This window comes from Sorex araneus, chromosome 4 (genome assembly GCF_027595985.1).
Source record: "Sorex araneus isolate mSorAra2 chromosome 4, mSorAra2.pri, whole genome shotgun sequence".
Taxonomy (NCBI): domain Eukaryota; kingdom Metazoa; phylum Chordata; class Mammalia; order Eulipotyphla; family Soricidae; genus Sorex; species Sorex araneus.
Genome location: NC_073305.1, coordinates 150901680 through 150929328, shown reverse-complemented (window position 1 = coordinate 150929328; position 27649 = coordinate 150901680). Strand labels below are relative to the sequence as shown.

The window sequence follows — 27649 nt, the reverse complement described above, 5'->3', positions numbered from 1 at the left end:
TTTCAGCCCCACCCCTGCCCCAGCCTTTGCAATCACTAATACCCCCCCGTACTCCCCTCATCAGCCCCCTACCCCTTCCATCCTGCCGCAGGCAGGCAGGAAGCAAGCAAGCCCGCCACATCACTCCTCTACTTACAATCTCCAGTGGATCTCCTACTCAAGGCAAATATAAATGCCATTAGTTTATACATGGACACTTCTGCTATCGTACCCTCTGGCCTGCCTTATTTCATACTACCATTTCTTCTTCTTCTGGAATATTATGATAGCAAGAAGATTCTGTTTCAGTGTAATCAAGAATTCCAGTCCTCATGGCTCCCCAAACTGCCTATCCTTCACCACAGCTAGATAAGGAAATTTGGGAGTCTAAGATTCTAGCATGCTGTTCCAACATGGGGTTTTCCCCACAGCTCCAAGCAACTCTGTGATAACAGTGGCATAGCCTACAATTAAACTCAATTCTGACACTATTTATCTGGAGATGGCTTAAGGTCCCAAAGTTCAAGAGGCCAATCCTATAATACTGATGGAACTGCAAAATCTTCAATTGGGAAAGTGTTACAGATTGTAATTTTTCAGCCAAAAAGAATATGCCAGGGCTTATAGAGAGAGCTTAATGGTCTAAACACGCATTTCCATGCAGGAGGTCTGGGTTCAGTCTCCTGTCATCTGATGGTCCCCCAGCACTGTCAGGAATAACCACCCCTCACCCTTCAGGCACTGAGTCAGGAATAGCCTCTGAATACTGCTGGGTGTGATCCAAAACCAACCAAGGAAACAAAAAAATATGCTCAGATTTTTCAGAATCTTAGAATATGGCCTTATCCAGCAATAGGGTCTTTACACAGGAGGTGTCAGGTAGAAATGGAGTCATAATTCAGTATGGTGTCCTTGACAAGAGACTAGAACACATGTCTAAGGATCACCAAGCACACGGTGAGAAGCTGACCATGCCTTAGAACAAAGTTCCCTGACCTCAGAGATCCCAGCCCCCCTGAGGATGCTTGGGTGTGACCGTAGCGTCAGTGCAATGGGGCACATGTGTGTGTTGGGGGGAGTTTGTTTACCTTTCCCAGAGGGGTGTGGCTTCCAAAGGGGCGTGAGGGAATCTTTTTTCCTGCAAATCGGGCTGTTGGCCAAGCATGTTTGGGAACCTCTGAGAGTGTTGCTGTGGCCCGCCAAGGAATGCCGAAGACTGCTGGCAAACAGCCTGAGACTAGAAGGAACAAGGAAGGATTCATACCTCGGACTGTCATCAGGGTGAGCATGGATCCCAAGACACTCTGATGTCAAAGTTCCAATCTCTGGGACAGTGAGACAATCCACTCGTGAAGCATCATCTCGCCACTCACAAGGTTGTCTTTTCCAGAGGGTGATGACACAGCTTCTAAAAAGCTCTTTGGCTCATATCCCGTAGCTATGCCATTAAAGAGAAAAACAGGCTTTCTTTAGTCTCAAGTTTAAAAATCCTAGGAAGAAGTTTAAATTGGTTTTCACTATCTCCATTGTCCTGCGATAAACTTAATACCATTTATTCATAGAATTTATTATCATGAATAAGATAGCAAACCCCAAGTGAAAACTAGCTGTGTGAGTGCAATAGAATTACTCAGGGGAAAACAGATAACAGTAGGTATGATCTAACAGATAATTGACCAAAATGTTTAAGAAATATGCTTCATAAGAGTGAGCATGCCAAACATTTTCCATTAAAATAATTTGGCGTTTGGAAGGTATCTTTATCACATCCCTGACATTACATTTCGAGATAAGACCAAATTAGCACTTTCTGTTCATTGTGAGAGATTAAGGAATCATTTTGTTTTGACCAACACGTAACAAAACAGTTACTAACAGTGATAAAAACCAACATTTACTGAAAGCTTTGAGTCATGTACTAATTTAAGGCATTTACCTGTCCTCAGCTTATCTCTGTAAAGTACCCTGAGAGATACATACCATTATCCTCATTTTACAGAAGAGAAAATTGAGCCACAGAGGGGAAGTAACTCACCTGAGGTAAGGAGAGCCAGTAAAATTGGGGTTCAGATACAGAAGACCAGTTGCAAAGCTGTTTTCTTCACAAACCCATATCTCAGCTGTAATCTGGCCTACTTTAAAATTCATCCCTTATCATCTAGTTTTTAATCAGATAGGAGCAATTAGGGTGTTTTTTTTTTCCCCAGTCCTAATCACACAAAGACTTGAATCATGTGCACTCCAATCATTATTTTCTATCTGCCCTCTGAATAGTCACTGTCACTGTCATCCCGTTGCTCATCCATTTGCTTGAGCGGGCACCAGTAATGTCTCCGTTGTGAGACTTATTGTTACTGTTTTTAGCATAAGGAATACACCACGGGTAGTTTGCCAGGCTCTGCCTTGTGGGCGAGATATCTTCGGTAGCTTGCCGGGCTCTCCGAGAGGGGTGGAGGAATCAAACCCGAATAGGCCACGTGCAAGGTGAGCGCCCTAACCGCTGAGCTATCATTTGAGCCCTCAGAAATTACAATCAGCAAAAACTGTTCTTCTAGATTTGTTGAGTCAAATGAAAGGTTTGTAAACAAACTCTCCTGGTCACAAAATCATGAGTAGGTTCCTGTTACATCTTATATAGATCAAACAGCCAACATATATGCATGAGAGCAAAGAGGGCTACACACTCTCTCACTCTTCCATCTGAGAATAAATATACTATTATCATGGGCTCTGAACATTTTGAGAAGTCTAGCATGGCTCTGTTTTTTTTTATATGAGGGATCACCACAAAATCAGAATTTTCTTAAAACAGGCAATGGTGTTCTAGTTCTATTCTTTGCAACTGAATTTGCTTCAATCTTCTGTGATTTTTTCCCATAGCAAAACAACCCCAGAACTCAACCAAAGTGTTTCTCTGAGACATAGCCTAGTTTGGAAACCAATATTCAGAAGTTGGCCAAAGACAAAATTCAGATAAGAATTATCCTGCTATCTAGTTTACTTTTATTACCAAACTTTTATTAGGACCTTGTCTAGCCCTTAGATGAAGTAATCTAAAATTTTTTGTCATCCCAGAGAATTTCTTCCTCTTTTTCATTCAGTAATCAATCATCCCCTTGCCCAAGAGTACCCAGAGTTGTACTTCTATAACTGTTAATTTTGCCTGCCCATGATCACTGTGCTTTCCCCTCAATGCACTCAGACTTCGTTTGCTTACTACTTCTAAGATATAATTTTTGTATTAATTATTTTATAATTTTTTTTTAATTTTATTGAATCACCATGTGGAGGGTTACATAGTTCTCAGGATTATGTCGGTTATACAATTCTCAAACACCCTTCCCTTCACCAGTGCCCATCTTCCATCACCAACCCCCCCAGTATACCTGCCGCCCCCTCCCACCTCCCCAGTCCCCACCCTTGTAAATGATGTTTCGCTTCATTTACGCCTTATCACGATTACATTCCATGTTTCAACACATAACTCACTACCGTTGTTGGGGTTTCCCCCAAAAAAGAAAAGCAGTCCTATTGCCAAGGAGGCATTTGATAGTTCTCCACTGCTAAGAATATAGAGATATTAAGTCCCGCTGTTTGTTACCTAACTTTTCTTTTTCCCCCTTGCCCCGCGCCACCGAGTTCACGCCTGTTTAGTAATCGCCACGCTGCCTGACAAGGGAAAAAAAACCGAAAAGGGTGGTTATTTCCCGTCATCAGCAGGCGTGGGGCTCTGGCTTAGTTGATAGACTAGTAGAGTGTCTGCAAGCAGTTTCTGGAACCCAAGGGTCCTGCGCTGGTATCGGCTCCGGCTCGAGATTCCACCAGCGTCCCACTGTTCCATGTACATAATTTTCCCCTTATATCCCATTCCCACGCCACCAGGTCTATTTGCTTAATGGACATCACACTATGTTTGACACCACGCCGCATTTCTTCCCGAGAAAGAAGGGTATTTCTTCTCAGCCGGCGTGGGGATATAGCTTAGTTCAGTCTAGAGAGATGGCTACCACTTTGATTGCCTTCAATATTTCAGCAACAGACTATTCTTGATAGGATCTCCCACAAAAGTCCGACCTGTTAAAGAGGAACCATTACATATTGCTGATGCTAAGATGACATTAGGTCGCGCGGCCGCGCCAGCGGCCACGCGGTTTTGGGTTTGTGTATAAAGTCCAGGGAAAGTACAACCAGAAATAACATCACTACAAACTTTTACCCTTATATGGTGCTCATAAGATGGAGAAACCTAGAGAGAGACTCAGAGTTGAGAGAGAGAGAGGTTAGAGGAATTGGGGGATGCCCGGCTCCCACTGTTTCAGCGCCGTGAGGTCTCTGGTCCCGTGCCGGAATTAGTTCAGTGGGCAGCTTAGAGTCCAAGGGCGCTTCCTTGGGCTCTTCCATCGTGCTGGCTCCGCAGCAGGTTCCAAAAGGAGGCACACGTGGGGGAGGTGGGTTTAAGTATCTATTGCGGTGGGCGGGGGTCACTGCCCCCGCCCCCTGGGGCCTCCCGCAGGCGCGCGCGTCCTCTTTCAGCCCGCTCAGCATTTCCATTTTGCGCTCAGGAAAACCGCGGGTCCTGCGCTCTGTTCAGAAGGAGTTGAGAGAGAGAGAGAGGTTAGAGGAATTGGGGGATGCCCGGCTCCCACTGTTTCAGCGCCGTGAGGTCTCTGGTCCCGTGCCGGAATTAGTTCAGTGGGCAGCTTAGAGTCCAAGGGCGCTTCCTTGGGCTCTTCCATCGTGCTGGCTCCGCAGCAGGTTCCAAAAGCTATTTTATAAATTTTAATAAAAATAAATTATCTCTTATAATTTTAAGGGGAGATAATTGAAAAGGTAGGTGCACGTAACCTGGCATGCAGAGTCCCAGGTTTGATCCTTGCACTGTGTAGCTTCCCTATTACTGTGATCCACAACATTCCTGGGGTGGGGAGGCTCAAAAAGGGAAAACAAAAAGAGGAAAATATATCATTTCTATGTTCTACTGACATATTTTAGGTATATCCAATTAAAATATTTGACATACTTTTAAAAAATGTGGCTACAAACCGTAAGGTACATTGAAGACAAGGTCAGCAAAACCCTCCATGATATTGAAGATAAAGGTATCTTCAAAGATGACATGCAACTGGCCAACCAAGTGGAAACAGAGATCAACAAATGGAACTATCTTAAACTAAGAAGCTTCTGCACTGCAAAAGATACAGTGACCAGCATACAAAGACAATCTACGGAATGGGAAAGGGTATTTACACAATACATCAGATAAGGTGATGATATTAGTGGTATATAAAGCACTGGTTGAACTCTACAAGAAGAAAACTTCCAACCCCATCAGAAAATGGGGAAAAGAAATGAACAGAAACTTTCCCAAGGAAGAGATACAAATGACCAAAAGGCACATGAAAAAGTGCTCTACATCACTAATCATCAGGGAGATGCAGATCAAAACAACCATGAGATACCACCTCACACCACAGAGACTGGCACACATCCAAAAGAACAAAAGCAACCGCTGTTGGAGAGGATGTGGGGAGAAAGGGACCCTTCTACACTGCTGGTGGGAATGCCGACTGGTTCAGCCCTTTTGGAAAACAATATGGATTCTCAAAAAGTTAGAAATTGAACTCCCATTTGACCCATCAATACCACTCCTGGGAATATATCCCAGAGAAGTAAAAAAATATAGTTGAAATGACATCTGCACTTATATATTCATCGCAGCACTGTTTACAGTAGCCAGAATCTGGAAAAAACCCGAGTGCCCTAGAACAGATGTCTGGTTGAAGAAACTTTGGTACATCTATACAATGAAATACTATGCAGCTATTAGAAAAAATGAGGTCATGAATTTTGCATATAAATGGATCAGCATGGAAAGTATCATGCTAAGTGAAATGAGTCAGAAAGAGAGAGACACAGACATAGAAAGATTGCACTCATCTGTGGATTATAGAATAACAGACTAGGAGATTAACACCCAATAAGAAATAAGTACCAGGAGGTTGACTCCATGGCTTGGAAGCTGGCCTCACATTCTGGGGAGAGGGAAACTCAGATAGAGAAGGGAACACTAAGTAAAATGTGGTTGGAGGCCATGTGGGGGAAGGGTGATGAGTGCCGAATGTAGACTAGAGACTGAACACAATGGCCACTCTACACCTTCATTGCAAATCACAACACCCAATTAGAGAGAGAGAACAAAAGGGAATACCCTGCCACAGTGGCAGGGTGGGGTGGGGGGAGATGGGATTGGGGAGGGTGGGAGGGATGCTGGGTTTATTTGTGGTGGAGAATGGGCACTGGTGAAGGGATGGGTTCTTGAACTTTGTATGGGGGAAACATGAGCACAAAAATGTATAAATCTGTAACTGTAACCTCACGGTGATTCACTAATTAAAAATAAATAAATTATAAAAAATGTGGCTATTAGAAAGCAAAATTAAATGTGTAACTCTATATATTTTTTCCTTTTCTTCTTTTCCCCTTCCTCTCCTGCCTCTTTTTTTGTTGTTGTTATTCTTGGCTGTGATGTTACCCCTTGAGTCACACTTTGTTGTGGTTGTTGCTTGCACACACCTGGTTATACTGTTCGAGGCTTGGTGATTACATTGGGATTGATAATAGGGCATTGAAGTACAGCCAAGGATCAGAGTCTTGACCTCATATCCCAAGACAGGCCCTGAGCTACATACCTTGTTATTGTTTAATGCTGTGCTGTGCAGTGTTGATGTATGGGCTGTTTCCTCAGATATTTACAAAGCAATCTAAGAGATATATCAAAATGAGATAAAATATAAATATTACTCATGTATGCATTCATATTTTCAATTGATACTAGTTAGTTTGGGCTGGAGTGATAGCACAGCGGTAGGGCGTTCGCCTTTCACTTGGCTGACCCGTTCGATTCCTCCACCCCTCTCGGAGAGCCCGGCAAGCTACCGAGAGTATCGCGCCCGCACAGCAGAGCCTGGCAAGCTACCTGTGGCGTATGGGATATGCCAAAAACAGTAACAATAAGTCTCACAATGAGAAACTTTACTGGTGCCCGCTCGAACAAATCTATGAGCAACGGGATGACAGTAACAGTGACATGGTTGAAAACTTTCTGTGGAGATAATTATTTTTATGATGATTGCTACTCTTGAGACTAGTCTGTTGTGCCACTGAGTTTTCTTCAGAATCACTTTCTGTAAGGTGTGATTGTCCTTCTCCAGTAAACTTACTTCAGTAATCAATTAGAAAACTCTGGTAATGGAGCAGACTAAATATTTGTAAATTGTGTAAGTTAGGTGGCCTGGCAAGCTACCTGTGGCGTATTTGATATGCCAAAAACAGTAACAAATCTCACAATGGAGACGTTACTGGTGCCTATTCGAGCAAATCGATGAGCAACGAGAAGACAGTGCTAAGAAAAATAAATAAAACATTCCAATCTCATTTTTCGCAAATATTCTGTTATTAATATTTGATTTTTACTTAATGTTGGCAAGAATTCATTTTGGGGTTCACATTTGGTGGACTTGGGCACTTAGGGGAGCATGCAGTGCTGGGTATGAAACCCAGTGTGCATAGTATGTGATCCAACCTTTTGAACTATCTTCCTCGACTTCCTATAAGAAATGTTACACATATACTTTGGTCAGCCATTGTTAGGTTAGAGGGGAATATTATAAATAAATTCAGCTTTAACGGTACAGTGACTTTTACTTTTCCCACTGCTGTAAAGGCCCTTTTGTCTGGAGAACCACCACCGTAGGCCACATCCTACTTCCACCGTAAAGTGTTAGCTCGCCACAAGGAGGGTACTTCCTTCTCTGTGCATGCACTGAAGGTAGGATAGATCTTCATCATTCTCGTGTGTTTTCCTCAAAACATGCCATAGCAACATGACACAATCTACCTGCCAAAATGAAATCCATGAATTTCCATTGATTTGTGCATCTCCAGTTTTATATTTGGGTGCAAAAATGAATTCATGAACTCTTTCCCAATTTACTTTATACATGTAATTTTGATATTATAAAATTTCACACCATGCTATGTTAAAGTCCCAATCCATTGGAAAAGAGACAAGAGTCTTCTCTTTTAAATATTTTTATTAGGCATTGCTAGATGATGATGCACGATGTTTTGCACACATCATGCAAGTAAACAGCACTCCACAGAAATCCATACAACAGCTTATAGTAACTGTCCAAAGAGCTGATCACCACAATAGTTTCCATCCAAGTAGAGTGTCATTAGACCCTTCCATGAGATCACATCTCATAGTCAATTACATTTCCATTTAAAAACCAAAAAAACAACAAACAAAAATAAGCCAACCACAACAATAGGTATAGGGACATTACTACAAAATCAGACTCCAAAATAGCACATGGTATCCATCTTTTGAAAGACTTGCCCCTGAAAATTTGTGTGATCTGAAACTTGGGTTGCTTTTACTGCCAGCAGCAAATGAGACTGTGTTTACTATGAAAGAGCAGAACAATGACACATGTCCACTGAAAATTCTTGAGGTAATAGATTTTTAAATTCACTGTTTAAAAAACAACAACAAAAAAAAAATCCGCTAATTTCCAGGTCCTATCCAGCAGGACATATCTATTGGCAGGAAGATTTCTTTTACATTTTTTCCTTGTCAAATATTTACACATATTTGCATATACAACCTGTGTCTTTGTCTTTTCTAAGTACATGATTTATTTTAATTATTTGTCATACATTCATCAGGAAATACTGAATTATATATTATGGTACATAAAAGAATACAACAAAACCAGCTTCTTGTATAAAGCTAAAACAAAAGGCACATGAAGAAGAGCAAAGTGAAATCTAGTGAAAAATTATGGCTTGATGTCAATAAAGCCGAATGTAAAGGAGCTACTACATATAAATAGCAAACACCACGGGTCTGCATATGTTTGGAAGTACATTACAGATAAAATATTGCCAAAGACAATTGTAAGTACCATGTAATTATTTTAATTGCTTCTTTAAAATGTATTTTTTTTGTCCTGATTGATAACAATTGAAAACCATTTCTATTCAGTAGTCAACCTTAAAAATCACACTCTTTTTTTGTGGCATCAAAACACATTTCAATTCTAATGATTTCAATTCATGGTGTTCAAGATCTTGTTTTTATAATAGTTTAGAAATGAGCAACAAACGTAGGAAAATTGCATTGGCCAACCTGCTAATCTAGAGATAACAGTGGCTGGTACATGTAGCCAATATATCACTAAGGGTACTGTCTCATCAGCACTTTAAATAGCGGGACCAAAAAATACTCACATAAAATATATGGCTCTTTAAATAAGAAATAAAGTCAAGTGAAAAAAAATAAGGCACTAATAACATATGTTACATACTCTCATCGCACACACACACAAAGCACCATATGGAAGGTTGAGGGGGCTATCCATTACTGTTGTTGGAAATGAGATTAACCCAATTTCCCTGGCTTCTTATTCACGATTTTCTTCCTTTCCTTTTAGAATTAATGTATAAACACAAAATGGTGGTGGTGGTGGCAGATATACTCTGCTAGAACTACAATTCATGGAATAAATAGCATGAACTCATTATTTAGAGACAAGTCTAAAAACGTACTTCTTTTCTTTTTAATAATTAATGTATAGACACTAAAATGGTGGCGATGGGAGATATACTTTGCTAAAACCACAATCCATGGAATCAATAGCATGAACGAATTCTTCAGAAACAAGTCTAACAAAGTAAGCAATTAAGGTCTCCAATAATTTTTCCCAACATTTTCATCACAACAAAATTATTTTCTTTCAGGAACTTATATTAATATTTCAATGTTATTTTACTTTCTTGTTTTTTTGTCTGCCTATTTTCAAATATATTCAAAATGGTTTCTTTCACAGAGTACTATGGATACCAAAGTTAAAGTATAACTAAATATAAACTTTCATAAATATATTCAAACATAATTTTAAAAAGTAAAGCAAATCTTTTTAATTGGGCTCATTTTAAACATTAAAAAATGACAACTTATTAGGAAAATGGCTATGAATGTAGAAAAAAGTATACAATAATAGTAGACAATGAACAATATGTGGTTGAAAATATTACTGAAAATTCATTTATCTTGTAATTAAGGAATTTATTCTTTTTGCACTGGGAAAAGAATATAATTAAAATGGAAAATGTTCTGGTAAATAGACAATAACAATTATTCCTTAAAACTGTAATTTCTGAATACATAACAGATTGAATACCCAGGTTTTTATTAGCATTTTACATTCTTTGCAAAAAAAGAATGTGAATAATCAAATTGTCTCACTATTTTGTAATATATATGTATAAATATTGTTCATGCCTATGTCTTGTAATCAATTGTACTTAAAACAGAAACCAAGTAACTAACTTTTGTGGCTTTTTACTAACGTGTCAACATACCAGCATTTTAGTGGCACTATTTTTTGTGTTGTTTATAAAATTATTTATATGATTTAACAATTTACCACTTACTGTGTTAATTTATTTCATAAGAAATGATTGTCATTTTCAAATTAAAATTCTGTAACAGATTATCCTTGTTAAGATAGATGTCAATAAATTGTTGTTCTAGGTTTCACATGAATTTTCTTAAAGGAACATAAAATCTTATTTCTATAACTAAGAGAATTCAAGCATTTCAATCAACTATTTTGATAGAATTTACTTGAAATAAAAAATTATATTTGGACATAGAGAAAGTAATGTTTTAAGAATCTGCTTGAATTATGGGGAACACTTCTTTGCCAGGTATTAAACACCTGACAATTCTGCAGGAATCCAATAAGTTGGCACTGTAAAGAAGAATCTAAAATGCCATTATTTTGGCAATTTTTGGGGTCCCTTTATACCAAAGTGTGACTCTCTCCTGAACTTTTTACTGTATCATGTACTAAACCATTATAAAACATATCCTGAGGGTGACACATCTAAATCATAACTGACAATCAAACATTTGCAAATGATTAACCATTTCACTGGTTAATACCAGTAACATACAATATCTAACAGATAATAAGTCTAATATCAAAATTCACAGAATATGAATCCCATGGTTGAATTTTATATACAAATGCTACACAATAAAAGTTCAGGACCAAGGTCAAGCTGAGTCTTTCTGTGGAAATAGACCATAAGTTATATATTTGGCCATTTTGGGTAAATCATGAAAGCATTGGGACAAGGCTGGATTAATGTCCACACCTGCTTGTTATCCAATTAACATCCAAACTTCATACTGCAGTTTTTAAGGCTGGTCTTAGAATATTATTAGGCTTTTTCATTCAATTGACATCTTTCAACTTGTGGGCTAGATAGAGATCTCCAACTCCTTTTAAGAGGGTCGGCATTTTAAGGACTCCTGATGCATTTTATTTTAGAGATAAACCAATGGAAATTATGTTACTATTAGAGTCAAATAATGGAGCCCTTTCAGCTTTTAAATTTCATTTTATTACAGTTAAAGCAGTTAATGGTGAAACAGAATTTATTCCAAACTTGGCCAAGATGCAAAGAGGTTTGCAGAGGGAAAAAATAAGATAGGCAAGAAATCTAAAGAAACAAGACCTGATGTTGAAGAGATATTACTCTACAAGCAAGAAAGAAAATAATTTAATGTTAATGATAGAAAGGGTGAAAAAATATGTGTTAGACCAGAAAAACAAAATACATTCTATATTAATCTGTTTAATCAAAATGATGCAGAGATACATACCCAATGCAATTTCTTCCATAAATTAAAAAGGTAAAAAAATAAATAAAAAAGGGGAATTGGCAATCATTTATAAGTGTTTATAAAATAATGCATTGCCTTTAAAGTCCATTTGTTCCTTTTTTAGCCAAAAGAGTATCTCTGTAATTGGCACGATTATTGGGGTTCTAAAAGGAACGTGATATCTGAAGATTTCAATTAAGGTTCTAAACAGACAAGTCTTCAACTTCTGTCACTCTGCTTTCTGGATTAGGTTAAAATCAATTCACTTCCAGCCATACAAGTGATATAAAATAGAAGCCAGAATACTACAGCTGGGTATGAAATGAATATTAATTTTAGCCTTAAAAATCAAAGTTACAAATTAGTTTCACTGAATTTCTTTTAGAGGTCTGCATCATAAGTTCTAATAGATAACATTTCATAATCTTTAATACTCTCCCAAATTTGAAATTTTGATTTTGTTCAGACCATACCATCACACTTCCATAAAATTATTTATGTTGTTTAAAAAAAATCAATATGGACATAAATATTAAAGATTGAATTTTAGTACTTATTTTCCGAAGAACAGGAAAATATTATAATTATATGAAAATCAAATATATTTAAACCAGTGGTAAATTTTTAGTTACAATATCTGTAGCCAGTTGATTATTTTAAGGGATTTTAAAAAACAGAAAATTATGGGTAAAATTTACTTAATCTTTTAAGCAAGCATCTCAAGAAAGTTACTAGGTAAAATTAATTAAGTACTTGCTATGTTTGTGCTCCAGACATGGACCTCAGGTACTACTGTCCAAGTATGTTTCATTTCTTTTGAATGATCTGCTTTATATTTTCCCTTCCCTGATCTGAAATAGGGAAATTGAAGTATTTTACCCAAATATATGTCTGGAAACACTATTGATATATGTCTCCATCAAAAAACACCTATCAGTTTTCTTAACTGTCAAAAGTCATAAATAGCACGCATAATTTAAAGTGCATTATTGAATTTTAAGGCTATGTTTATAACAGCTACTAACACAAAATAATTGACCTTCAATAGTTGGGGTAGGATTCAACTGCAAGTACACAACGATAAGCATAAAATCCAATGTGAAGACTCACATTAAGGCATATGAGCAACTTCTTTTTAAGTTAAAATCTAAAACAGAATTTGGCATGGACTTCTAAATTTTGTAGTTAACGGAATATACCAATGCTTTTTAGGCCACTACGTTTTTTAAAAAAATAATAATCATGAATTTAATAGGCAGCATAAAAATCTAATATTACAAACAATTGTATTTATTTAACGGGGGAAGATCTCAGGTGCAAAGACAAAGGCAGGCAAGGAAGGTCAGAAAAAATGAGATTTTTGTATGCAAAAAGTTTTTCATCCCTCCTCTCTCACCCTCTCTGTGTGAAGAGGAGCTAGTAAGAGCATCAGGGAGTGGAGAAAATGGTTTGGGGTGGGTAACCAGGGACTAGAAGGGATTACAGTGGTTGGTAGGTGTTTAGAGGAAGCCCTGAGCCAGATATTCTGTTTGAGTGTTAGGGTTCAAAGATAAAGGCTCAACTGGACCCTTGAGACTCACAACATGGTGAATGGCACAGGACAGGGAATTTCTTGACAGGCATCACTGAATCCTGACACTACAGTACAATTAAATGAATCGGATTTTGAACGTAATTATCTTTGATTATTTTCCTGTTTTACCTTCAAGATACAGTAGCACCTATCAGAAAATCAAGGTGGTGGCAACAGGATGTTGCTTGTACCAAGTCTGCCGACAAAAAATTCCAAGGAAACCAACAGAATTTATGGTAAAATAAATGCTTCATGCTAGTCCATCATCTGAAGCATCCCCAAACAAACCATAAAACCTCCCATGGGTCTAACTTATTTTTCTATGGCTATTTGTTGACATTCATAATTGCCAACATACTGCTTCCTTGTCTTTACAAAAGCCTAATTAAGTACTTTTGTGGAGCAACATGCATGAACATGGATAATGGTTTTAAAAATGTGACAAACAAACATGATTATTTCATTTATTGACTATTCTTTTTTCTTTCTTTCTTCCTTTCTTCCTTCCTTCCTTCCTTCCTTCCTTCCTTCCTTCCTTCCTTTCTTTCTTTCTTTCTTTCTTTCTTTCTTTCTTTCTTTCTTTCTTTCTTTCTTTCTTTCTTTCTTTCTTTCTCTTCCTTTCTTTTTTTTGTGGGGGAGGTGCTTCCCAGTGATACTTGACCCAGTGATGACAGATGTTAATGACATCAGTGATGACAGATGCCAGATAATGAGGTCTGGCTCTTTATTTATATCACTCAAAGATTAACATCAGGAAATCCAAAGGCAATGAATATTTACTATGTAGAACGTATTTGCATAATTGTGTTTTACTGTTACTGGAAGACAATATAATTTTAAAATACGTTTTGGCCTGATATTTATTTGGCTAATCAACCAGGAGTGAAATCATCTTGCAAAGGAGTGTCTTTAAAAACCAGGCACTTCTAAGACTTGAGAGTGCTTCATCAAGTCCTGTGTTGGATGAGCAACATTACCTGGTTCACTTTGGGCTGTGGGCCAGGGGACCCAGCACTCTGGGCCTGATCACAACGTCAGTGAGCGGGACTACTGCACTGTCAGGGCCAAGAACAGCTGGCTGTGGCTCTGGCTTCACTGGGTAGTGCCCCCTCCTTTGTCTCCCCCGCCCCCCACAAAATCATCCACTTCCTCCACTTAAATACTTATATGAGGTCTCCCTTTTCACTGAGAAACAAGTTTGAATACATTCTCTTTATGGTATTTTTCACTAAAATTCACTGATATTTTATTATGAATATCTTATAAAAATCAAAATCGAAAAACTTATGAAAATGTTCACACGAAACAAAATATATTTAAAGGACCTTCACTGATGTTTTGTAACAAATAAGTGGAACTGATCTTGATGTCCATTTAATAGGGAACAAATTTACAAGTATAAATTAGGAATTTGTTTTACAAGTATAAATCTGTAAAACAAATTTAATTCCAGCCCTGCAATACAATATGGAGTAATATATAAAAGAATAATACATATTTATTTAAACTCTTATGGAAAGGTGTTTATCAATATAAAATAAAATAAAAAAGTCACAAGACATAATATTGTTATTATGTTTGTATAAAACCAATACAGAGACACATGTACCATATACACACTTACTTTTTGTATACTTGTAGAAAGTGTCTGGAAGGAAAAACACCAAATAGTAACAGAGGTAACCCCTAAAAAAGTAAGGGGTAGGGTAAACAGAGGAATCTGTATTTTAAAATTCTATATAGCTTGATTTTTAAATGGAGTTTATATTAAATTTACAGTAAAAACATAAAAATGGTAAGATTTAGCTAGAAAGATATTTATCTTATGTGTACACTTCTTTTTCTAAGGTAGTTTGTAGAATTTGTCCACTCCCCACTCCCTCCCCCCATTTTACTACAACTGTTTTACACCTTCAATGTTGGCACTGTCTTATAAATAACACTTTTTAAAAATTTCTCCCTCTTTTTTAGGATCTTGATGATGATGTAAAAATATAATTACTTCAAGTCACTGGCAGGGAAAGGGGAAAGGCCTAATACATATATATATCTATATATCAACTTTTAAGAGAAAAATGCATGTTAATTAAGAAAATTTCTACAATAGAAAAGTGAAAATCCTGTGCAACACTGTGCATCCTATTTCAAGCGTTGACGAAACAGACTTCACTGACAAGAGACGCTCCTGTGTAACTGGAAAATTGGAACACTTCCAAATAATATAAAAATATCTCCAAAAGATAAGTTATTCAAAGAAAGGAATAAAAATCCCTGAGTAGGCCAAAGACACCAGATGACAATAACCTAGGAAAATAGATTCTCTAAGACCAGAGAATATATGATTTACCTAGTTTGTATACATGTGGGATATGTATTCATATTCATACACTAACATGTATAAATACACACACATATATCACATATAAGCATATTCACTAATTTAGTATTCACCATATTCATATTATTGTCAAACTAATGCCTAAATCAGAGAAGACAAATTTATCAAAATTAAACACTCTTAACAACAGAAATACACGGAGTTCAGCTAGAAAGTCTTATTTCAGTTTTAGTACTAGAGTATGTAATATAGGCACTCGGTAAATATTTTGTCAAATGGATGGGTGGATAAATGAAAAGATGAACTTGTGAAGCTAGAGCATTACTTTTTCTTGCACCACATCATGGTTTAGAAATACACCATTCCAGAATGATTAAGCGCATACCCTAGTCTATGTGGAAAAAGACTAGCACAAAAGCTGTAGGACACTGATTCAGAAAAATGGACATGTGCTGGCTAGTTATCCATGCAAGTAAACTTTCACTATCATGGCCTTCTAAAGTCAAACAAAATGATAAATGTTCTTATCCTCTGGAGCCCACAAAAACAAATGATCCATGTTAATGCATGTCTTATCACAATATATTTCAAGTCTGACAAGATTGAAGACAGATGACATCTATGGCAGACAATTAATTTCAAGGATTAGGAGACAATTGGAGACATTAGGCTTTTTAGGATTTTTACATCCTTTCTGCTATGAGCTTCTTTGATGGAAACAGGAAAGAGGTATTTGCTTTTTTCTTGTATTTTAAAAGACATTACTTTGATAAAATTTCTGAAAATATTTCCTTCACTATTTTTGTTTTCTTTTCCTAAAATTATGTCTTAGGATAAACCCATGGACAAATTATATAAATATATAGTTTGAAAACATCTTGTTTTCAATATATATTATCTCCCCCCAAAAGAAGCTACCAACACATTATGCATTTGAACAGTAAGCATAAGAAAAAAAATTCAAAATTAGCATTTGTTTTCAGGAAAAATAAGAAGGAGAAAAGAAAGCTGGGAAGTGGGGTTACTGAGTATTACACCTTGACCTAGTACAGAATTATCTGCCACAGTAAATTGGTTTAGAAACAATATCAAAAGAGGGATTGTTTTAAAGGTTAAGCAAATTAACCTTGTTGCTTAAATTAATCAAGTCTGATGAATTTATTGATATATTTAAACAGGTATGCTAAAATACAAGAAACATGAAGACCGAACACTTAAGTCTTAAGAATTTCCTAAAAGCCATCTTTCATTCATAGCCTTATAGTTGGTAATCCTTGCGGTGACACTGCATGAATTTCTCTGTGTGTATGTAGGAAAAGGAGGGAGAGGAAGAAATAGAAAGGATAAACACTGAAAGCCTGTTGCCTACATTGGTTTGAATTCTTTATATTAACAGACTATGCCCACAAAGGAAACATCATCTTTAACTATGGCCACAAAACCATGGAAATATAATGTAAAGGCATGGAACTTGACAAGTGCAAGGTTATCGGGCCTAAGTTTAATATAGCTATTTATATACACACATTTATACCCCACACATAAACACTTCAGTAACTCAAGATTCTTCTCATTAATTTAGTTTCACTACTTCCCTTTTGGGCATGTTTAACAAGCATAACATCTGAAGAATGAAGGAGTTAGACTGCTTGGGGCACAGATGAAAACAGGTGCAAATGATGAGCCTTCATCTTCTTACTAGTGGCTCTCTCTGTTTGCTGGTACAGGTGGCACTTCTGCTATTCACACCTAGTCTCAGAAGATGGCCTGGAGGGAGGTGCAGGTACGAAGACTGTCCAAGCAATGCTCAGAGAGTTCTGAAGATAAGTGGTTCCTAATTAAAACTATTTTCTTCCAAGAACCATTAAGAAAGTCAGAGTTATGATACAGATGTTTATAGTCTATGAAAGTGACCGTTTTCATTAGAAGCAGCAATCTGTGGAAGGAAAGGTCAGGGTACCAATGTTGGGAGTGCACCGGTGCTAGAGGCATTGTGGTCTGCAGAGAACCACAGGGAGGCGAGATACAGAAGATTTCTTTCGGTGTTTTTCAAGATTTGGCTTTCAGACAGCGCCCTGTCCTGTAAGGCTCCCACTCTGACCGGCTTAGGCAGATGAAAGCCGTTGCAAGTTTCACCAGTGCATAGCTGTCCGTGACCGTTTTCTCTGTTTTTTACAAAGGCAATAGATAGGAAATACAAATAAACCTGGGGATTAAGAAAAAGATAGTATTAAAACAAATTTGGGGAAGAGTCTAAGGTTTCTAGATTTTCAGATTTCCCATTTTCTAGATTATTAACAACAAACCATTATTTATCTCTACATGAAAATAGAAAGAGGGATGAAAATGATCTGTGAGATGTGTTTACTTCTGCTTTAATCTTTACTATCTTTTTGTTACCTCACTATCTCCTTTAATCACCTCAGGGTTACCTGTTCGAATATAGAATAATTTTTTTTTTCTTGGTGCCACTGATTGAATCTGGGGCTTAACACATACAACACAAGTGCTCTATCACTGAATACATCCCCATTCCTGGAATAATGCTTTCTATCAAAATATGAAACCATCTTTTTTATTATCCCATATCATCTGCAAATGATACACTTTAGTTCAGGTAGTAGAGCATGTTAACCTAAGGACTCTTGCTTCAAAATATATATTTTAAATCAAAGTACTTTAGTCATGAAAAGGAATTATATAAATTGCTCATACATTTTCTATTTGTCAGTGCTTAAGTATGTGCTGGGTATATTTCTGATACAAACTGAAGGTCTCTTTTAACTCCAGACTACTCTTTTACTAAACCTAACAAATTAAGGTTTTTTTAATTTGTTAAAAAGTTTAAAAAAAAATCATGTTTTTCAAAAAATGATCCAGCTTGAATCCAGTCATGTGGATTCTTTCATGAACACAAGTTGAATTAATCTTGACACTAAAAGGAGGTAGATAACACTTAATAAAGTACATGGAGATCAGGTGTCAAATATGTCAAATATGTCCTATACGAAACCCTCCCCTGAATCTATATATCACAAGCTGACTGTGTAAAGCAAATGTGCAATAAAAGCTGTGTCTGCTTAAAGGACTCACATGATTACATTTACACCCCTATTTTTTTGCTGGCTCTCAGAGAATTCTTATCTTAGACATGCTAAGTACTTCTTACCGATAACAACTGCTATGGCCCCTAGTGCTAATCCCAAAACCAGGATTAGAGGTGCAACGAATAGTTTTCCAGCTGGAAGAAAAAAAAGGCAAAATAAATTAGAGTCTTAAACACAATCTACCAAACAATTTCACCAATGGTTTTCTGAGGTCCCCCAAGCAGTCCTCAGGAGGTCCAGGGCCTCCACCCAGGTACTCTTGGCCAACCAGGCCAGTGGTCCAGGCCTGCATCCAGCAATTCTCTGGGCACCACATAGTGCCAGGGATTGAACAGGGGTTGGCTGCATAGTCCCTCAATAATGCTCTTCAAGACCACTGGTTATCTTTAAAAGAAATCGGATTAAAATATGGCTGTTTTTCCCTAAGGAAACGTTTAAGGTTTAAAACAGTTTGTATTTGTGGGACCATGTGGTGCTGAGAAGCCAATTTGGGGCACCTACATACACTTCATATCATTTTAAAGTCCTTTGTAAAAGTCCTTCGAACTCTCTCTGACCCACATTTAACTTTATTTCTTCTTTTTCATTTTTGGGCTATACCCAGCGGTGTGCCACACTTGCTTCTGATCTGTGCTCACTCCTGGCTGCACTTATGGGACCATGTAGGGTGCTGGGAATCACACCAGGGTCAACTGCATGCAAGTAACGGGATCTTAACTCCTGTCCTCTCTCTCCTGTCAAACAACTTTCATAACTAAAAATATTCCAAGGCAAGTGGCAACACCTAAGATTATTTAAAAAAGAAAAAAGGAGGAAATACTTGGCACAAAATGTACTGAATTAAAGAATTAAAAGTGCAGAAAATATAAAGGACTTTTGTTTTTATTATCATCTATAGCATAACAAGCAAGTAAGCAGAGAAGCAATGAACACCATTAAAATTAATCTTGATTTTACTGATCCTCTTAAATACAGAGAAAATGTTTCATTAAGGCTCAGTAGGAATATTTATAGAGATCATATAAGATTTTGGAAAATGATAGACCTGGTTTCCATATGCTAAAGTAAATTTTAAAACTCAATCTGTTAGAGTAAATTTTAAAATGTTGTATCTTTTATTTTTTAGAAAAGTGAAAGATTTTTTCACTTTTTAGCATCAGTTTGTTCTGATCAGCCACTGTATGATTCCAATAAAGTAGTGATTTAAAACAGCAGTGATGTGATAGCAGATTAAAGAAAGATATAAAATTACTTAAGAAGGACCAGAGAGATAGTACAGGGGTAAAGAGCTGGACTTGCATGTGGCTGACACCAGGTTTGATCCTTGGCAGTACATATGGTGCTGTGAGAATCACAAGGAATGACGCCTGAATACAGAGCCAGAAGACCTGAGAACAGTGGATGTGGCTCAATCTTTCCCCCTAAATTGCTTGTAACGTCCATAAAAGGGAAGAAAGGTGGGAGACGTTAAAAATAAATGAAGAGACATTAAATGAACTGCCCAAGAAAGAAATAAAGGAGTCTTGTGTGATATAAAAGGGTACATTAAGGAGGTCTTGGGGCTTTCAGACGAAGAAACATTGAGTCACAGGGACACTGATGACACTGAGAAACCAAGGCAGGGATCTGCTTTCATGCCTGCATGTCACATTGAGCATGTGCGTTGCTGATCAGAGGGACAGAGGACGGGGAATAAAAAAGTGAATTCATAGAAGAGCCTGTGCTAGATATTTAAACTTGAGCTTTTATATGATGAGGCCATTTAATATTCATTTCATTAATGTTTAGCTAGTAAGATTATAGTGATTAACTATAGTTACTATACAATAGCCATTAACAGTGACTTATCAACTATATTGCTAGAGTGGTGCTTTGAAGTGGTAGCACACTTGGATTCCTATTTTTGCACATATTTTGTACATACCCATGAATGAAAAGAATGTATGTTCAAAGTCCTGTTCCTATCTCATCAGTACAAAACTGAAGGTGATATTGCTCCTCTTGTCAAAGCATCTTATAACAGAGATTAAGAAATTTAAAACACTGAAAAAATATGCATTTTTGCAGCTGAATTAGTCATTTGGCTTTTGTTTAGGGCACATCTAGTGGTGTACAGAGACTATTCCTGGTTCTGTGCTCAGGGGGCCATATGTGGTCCAGGATCAAACCAACTAGCTGGAAGTATCTGCTTGTAAGGCAAGTGTCCTACCTTCTATACTATCTTTCTGACCCAGTGATATGGTTTTTGAATTAAAATCTGCTTACTTGTATAAGCAGTGTCCTGTGAACAAATACCAATTTTTAATTTAAAACTCAAAGCCAAAGAAAATGTCTTCTTCTTGTTCTGCGGTAAAGGACCTCAAGAGAACACCTGGTAAATATTCAAAACTACTATGACTATTACATTACCAGGCCCTACTAGCACTGCTTACTTCTCAGGGGAGACTCCTGTAAATCATGAGGATACTCACCACAGACTGACCCTCGCACTAATCTCCTTAGATGAGGTCTCTCTGGGAGGTAGCGATATTTGCATCCAAATATACTGAGGTTTGATGTGTGGTCTCCAAAGAAACGGAGCTGGCGATACCTCTCCCCACATCGATAACAAAAATTAGTGTTACACTGTGAACAAGTCATATGGTCACATCCTTCAGTTCTCTGGATGTGGATCTGGTTAAGCAAAAAAGAGAGACAGCAAAGGTTATTAAATATTTTGAAAGTAAAATCTGTCAAGTGTTGTAAAATAATTTATTTTCTCTAAATTGTCTTACATCGAATTCCCGACTCCATCAAAGTGCCTATAATTACATCCTCCAAAATAATATCTCTGTCAAATATTGCAAAGCTCATTAAGATTTCAGGTACTAAAAATTGGCTGATTTTGACAAATACATGAACACACACATTCCCAAGAAAACCCACTTAACATTCTAGATATAAACCTAATAGAAAGAAGATATTTTAAATACTGTAAGCTTATTTTTTTATGCTATGTCATAAGGTAATAAAGCATAATCGTCATCACTTGTATCACTTGTCATCCCATTGATTTTCGATTTGCTCGAGCGGGCGCCAGTAACGTCTCCATTTGTCCCTGTCGCAAGCTAGTGCAGCCCAATGATATCTGCTTGCACCAGGCACACAAAGAGCCTCAAATCGTTCATTCAGGGATTTGACAAAGAAATCTGACCATCTAGTTGGTGGGCGGCCACCAGGTCTACTGACATCCTGTGGAATCTAGTCGGTAACAGCTCTAGTCCAGCGGCCATCTCTGAATCGCATTACATGACCGGCCCATCTGATTTTTGACGCCTTGGCAATCGACACAGCATCCCTGATTCTTGACCTTCGATGGAGGTCAGAACTCCAGATTCCTTCTCTTACTTGAGTGAGACATGATATTCCCAGCATAGCTCTTTCGATTCCTCTTTGGGATACCCTAATAGCATTCTCATCCTGTTTGCGTAGGGCCCTGGTCTCTGAGGCATATGTTAGTGCAGGAAGAACGGTGGAATCGAAAAGATGTGCCCGGAATCGGAGGTTCTTTGTTCTCTTAACCACTTATTCGATGCTCTTGAAGGCATTCCATGCTGCTCTCTTCCTCCTGCGCAATTCTGGCACCAAGTTGTTCCTTATGTTGATTTCTCGACCCAGGTACACACAGTTGCTGCATTCGAAGATGTTTGTTCCATTGAGAGCAAATGGAGCTTCAGGGACCAGTTCGTTTTTCATGAACATCGTCTTGATGAGATTCAGCTGTAATCCGACCTTTCCACACTCGTGGTTGAAGTTGGCCAGCATTTGTGCTGCTCGGCTAATGTTGGATGTTATGAGAACAATGTCATCAGCGAAGCGGAGGTGGTGTAATTGCCGACCGTCTATCTTCACTCCAATTCCTTCCCATTCCAGCCATAGCATGATGTTCTCAAGGGCGGCATTGAAGAGTTTCGGTGAAATGGTATCACCCTGCCGCACCCCTCTCTTTATATCAATGATCACTTCCTTGTAGAATGGTGAGATCCTGGTGGTGAATCCACAATACAGCTCGTCCGAGCTCACAAAGCTGTGCAGAGATGCGATAAAGGAAGACCTCAAAGAGAGAAGAGCAGCAGTGTTGGCCAGTGCAGCAAAAGCCGGGAAAAGTATTCGCAATGCTCGCCTGTCCTTTGCCAACTACAAGACCAAGATGACTGCCCTTCGACGTCCCGATGGATTTATCACATCTTCCAGAAAGGCAATGGAGAGGATTATTCATGACTTCTACTCAGATCTTTTTGACAGCCACATCCACCTGCCCACATACCAAATTCCACAGGATGGATATGTCCTTCCCAACATTCTCCCTTCTGAAATCTGACACACCAATTCGTTGGTAAAGATGCGTACAGCACCTGGTCCGGACAAGGTCAGACCCGAACACCTGAAAAATCTGCTGCCAGTACTCATAAATACACTGGCTTGGCTCTTCACACACTATCTGTCGGAATGCAAGGTTCCGTCCCAGTGGAAAACCAGTAGGACTATTCTGTTGTACAAGAAGAGAGACATCCACAACATTGGCAACAATCGCCCAATCTGCCTGCTGTCTGTAGCTACAAGTTGTTTACTCGTGTCTTCCTGAACAGAATAGGCAGAACACTAGACGAAGGACAAGCATGCGAGCAAGCCGGGTTCTGAAGGGGATTCAGCTCGATAGACCATATCCACACAGTGACCAAACTCATTGAAGTTTCATGAGAGTTCAAGATGCTGCTCTGTCTAACGTTTGACTTAAAGAAGGCCTTTGATTCTGTTGAGACTGAGGTGGTCATCGAAGCCCTAGCCAAACAGGGCGTTCAAACTCAGTGTATCAGAATCCTCCACGAGCTGTATAATTGTCATAAAGACTATTATAAGAAGCAAGAATTATTCAAATAACTTTTAATCAATAAATATCAAGGAATAGAACTATGTCTTGGAAAAGGAAATTTTTATCTGCTATATTTGCAATACTATTAAGCTTCCAAATCTAATCTACTTTGCAAATAAGTCTGTAGGACTGTTTGTACAGTGTAGTCATCCAACTAATCACCTTCCTCATATTGTTACAGTTGGGCTGCATGTAATATAGCCTTACTCATAAAGTAATATAATTTTATTCTTGAATAGGTTACCATACACCCAATTTAGTAGTCATTCAGCTACACAACCACTTAATAATCAATAACTTACCCCGTGGTATGTTTGAAGCTTGACTCAAAATGCTCATCGACATTCGAGCCACCTCCCATGTAAATATGTACAAACTTTGTCAGCTTAAAAAATCATAAAAGAAAACAACATTTTTTTCCACAATAAAGGGTTATCAACATGTAGATTAAAAAGTTTTCCTATTCCATTACTGATAAGCACTCAGTATTCAAAGCACATCTAATTCACTCCTATATTTATTGTCCCATGTATGGTTTATGATACATGATACATGAGGTCTGTATCACTGTAGCACTGTCATCCCATTGCTCATCAATTTGCTCGAGCGGGCACCAGTGATGTCTCCATTGTGAGACTTCTTGTTACTGTTTTTGGCATATCGAATATGCCACAGGTAGCACGCCAGGCTCTGCTGTGCGAGCAGGATACTCTCGGTAGCTTGCTGAGCTCTCTGAGAGGGATTGAAGAATCGAACCCGGATCGGACATGTGCAAGGCAAACACCCTACCCGCTGTGCTATTGCTCTATTCAAATAAGCACTGACATTAGAGAATGTACGTTTTCTCTGTTTTTTTTTTGGGGGGGGTGGGGCCACACTCAGCAGTACTGTGTTACTCCTGACTCTGTGATCAGGAATCATTCCTGGAGTTGCTGGGAGACCTTATGGAATACCAGGGATTGAACCTAGGTCAGCTACATGCCAGGCAAGCACCCTACCTACTGTAATATCTCTCAAGCCTCAAATGCACATATATTCTAAAAGGCACATGTAAAATTACAGGTAGAATAAAAAACAATTATGGGTAGGATAAAAACACATGATCAATAACAAGAGCCAAGAAACTTCAAATGAGGGAAAGACTATTTTTTTAATGGAAAAAGGCAGATGAAAATCAAGATATTTCCTAGAGGTGGCAGCATTTGGCAGTCTTGAAGAATATGAAAGACTAGGCATAAGTGTAACAAAACAATCACAGTTAATGCTAAATCACTTCCTGTTAATTAACAGTTATACATTAGTTTTCTGGCCTCAAATGACAATAATGGCCAATTAGAACTGAAGCCTACCCCCCACACACAAAGAAAAAAGGAAAGAAAGGGAGAACAGTACAAAATGGAAAGCCTTCTTGGAATCTGATGCAATTTGGGAGGATGCCCTAAAGACCTATGTCCTCCTTGTTATTTCCTGTAAAAGGCAACTGAGGTCTAATTTCCATAAAGTTTTGCACTACAGATATGTCTTTCCGAGTCTATTAAATATACATTACATATTTATCTGTTTTAGAAGATTTATTTAAAAAACCTCAACACCATTTTGGAATTTCCATTCTTGGTGACCATTTGCAACCTCGCTGATTGCAACTCTGGTTGGCCATGTGTTAGTGGAGACTCACTACAGTGACGGACCCTGAGGGAAGACTCCTTGAGCGCGCCACTCATCCCTAGCAAGAGCTAACCCAGCAAGGGACTGAGAAAAGTGATCAAGACTGTTTATTTCAAACCACGATGCCACAAGTAGAGAGAGAGTAAGAAGGAAGGTGTCTGCCACAAAGGCAGGGGGTGGAACAGGGTGGGGGTGGCGGGAGGGATACTGGGAACATTGGAAGCTACACTGGTGGAGGGATGGGTGTTCGATCATTGTATGACTGAAACTCAATCACGAAAACTTTGTAACTGTAGCTCACGGTGATTCAGAAAAAAAAAAAAAAGACTGTTTGCTTCAGGCAAACAAAGAGACCCAGATTCTGCTGGTTCAACTCTGCTCTACTCCAATATTGGACAATATTGGTCAGTCTCTGTTCTCTGTCAGTCCCACAATGCAAGCTCAATCACCAACTGGGACTAAGTCACAGTTTCCTATTAAACTGGAACCAGCACAAGCTTCACCGAGACACAGAATCTGGACCCCCCCCAATACAGGCCCTTGCAAAATACCAGATGGGAGAAACAGGAACTCATCCACACTGATGAATCAAGACAAAAGCCTGGGGGACACTCCCAATGCAACAGAGCTAGGGAAGCAACTTAACAGAATTAGGGAAGCAACTTGAAAATCACTTCAATAGTTGGCATAATCTGAGTCAGAGATCTGGTGGCCCCTGAGTACTATTACCAACACAAGCATTGCCCAACATGGCCCTGGTGACCGCCTTAACTACCAAATGTGGCATCAACAACTAAATCAAGATGTGTGTGTGTGAATGTGTGCATGTAGGTGAGTACATGTGTTCATAAAATACCCACTATCACCAACTGACAGACCAACTACACATAAAATCAATAAGAGAACAATAACCTAAAATAAGTTAAACAATATGGGGTTTGCAGATATATATAGGGAAGCCCTATAAATAAATCCAACCAGGCAAGCTGAAAATACATTGTTTTCTAGTACATTTGGAATATTATTCAGGATAGACCACAATTGTCTTTTATTGACAATACATACCAATAAAAGAAATATCAAGAAAGTCATGAAAATTAAAATTGTATCAACTATCTATGTTATCATAATTCTGCAAACTTAGAAATCAATCATGTAAAACCTCAAATATATGGAGACTAACAAATATATTAGATCAATAAGAAAATCAAAGAAAATCAATGAGAATGAAAACGTACATTATTAAAACATATGGGATGCAGAAATAGCACTGTTCAGAGGAAAGTTTACAGCAATTCAGATTTAATAAGGATCATAAACAATCTCAAATGAGTAATCTGAGCTACAACTAAAGGAATGAGAATGAGCACAATGAAATAAAGAATAAGGAAGGAAACAGTAAAATTTGAGAATAAAAGAAACACAAGTAAAAAAATAGAACTCAAATGGCCAATGAAACCAAGGGTTGGATCTTTGAAAGGATAAATAAAAACTGACAGGACCCTTGGCCAGTTTCACTTAAGAAAGAGTGAAAATCCTAATACACAGGATGAGAAATGAAAGGGAAGAAATTATAACAGATATCATAGAAAATAACTATTAAAAGAGACTATTATAAGTACTTTATGCTATGGAGAAACAGAAAACACTAACAGACAAAGTTCAAGAAAGGAAAAAATTAAACAAAAGTTACCCCAAAACAAAAGTCCAGGCCTAGATAGTTTTAGTAGTGAGTTTTTATTAAACTTTCAAAGACGGCTTATTGCCCATCCATCTCAAGCTCTTCAAAAAATTTGAAGGAGAAAATTCTTCCCACTTTAATAGTAAAAGTAGACAGGAATATGACAAAACAGAAAACTACAGACCAGCATGCATTATGAATTTAGATGAGAATGTATTCAATAAAATCTTAGATATGGAATTCAAATATTAGTAATATATTATCATGACCAAGTGATATTTACTTCAGGACACAGAGATGTATTGCAAATATAGTATTATAATACAACACAGCACCTAAAGGAAACATCAAAATCATATGCCCTATAACAAAGAAAACTTCTGATGTGGCTCAATTTTCTTAAATTGGGATAGAAAGAATATACCTCCATATAGTTAAAGACAAATGCAACAAACCCATAGTTAACATCATAGTCAATGGCAAAAAACGGAAAGCTTTTCCTTATTATAGAAAATTTCATATATATTTTATTATTTTATGACTAATTTATGATTGAAATTCTTTGAAGAAAACACTAGAATGTTACTTTCCAATTCTTATTCCCTAGGGTAGAGGTCTACTATAAACAAGTCCCTGACTTTCTTCCTTTTACTT

General features: G+C 37.8%; 1 protein-coding gene across 2 annotated transcripts in view; it reads right to left on the bottom strand.

Annotated features, from left to right (window-relative positions):
* Nucleotides 1–8060: 8060 nt before the first annotated feature.
* Nucleotides 8061–27649, bottom strand: part of RNF217 (ring finger protein 217) — a 123405-nt gene continuing 103816 nt past the window's right edge. The window contains exons 4-6 of one of the 2 annotated variants that reach the window (XM_004614017.2): nt 21209–21410; nt 18800–18871; nt 8061–17836 (exon numbers count right to left, since the gene is read on the bottom strand). In XM_004614017.2, the coding sequence (XP_004614074.2) occupies nt 17763–17836; nt 18800–18871; nt 21209–21410 (348 nt within the window). In that variant the 3' untranslated portion in view covers nt 8061–17762. Of the gene's footprint in view, nt 17837–18799; nt 18872–21208; nt 21411–22544; nt 22831–27649 lie in introns of those variants that run through there. The other variant, XM_055135926.1, reaches the window with a different exon arrangement.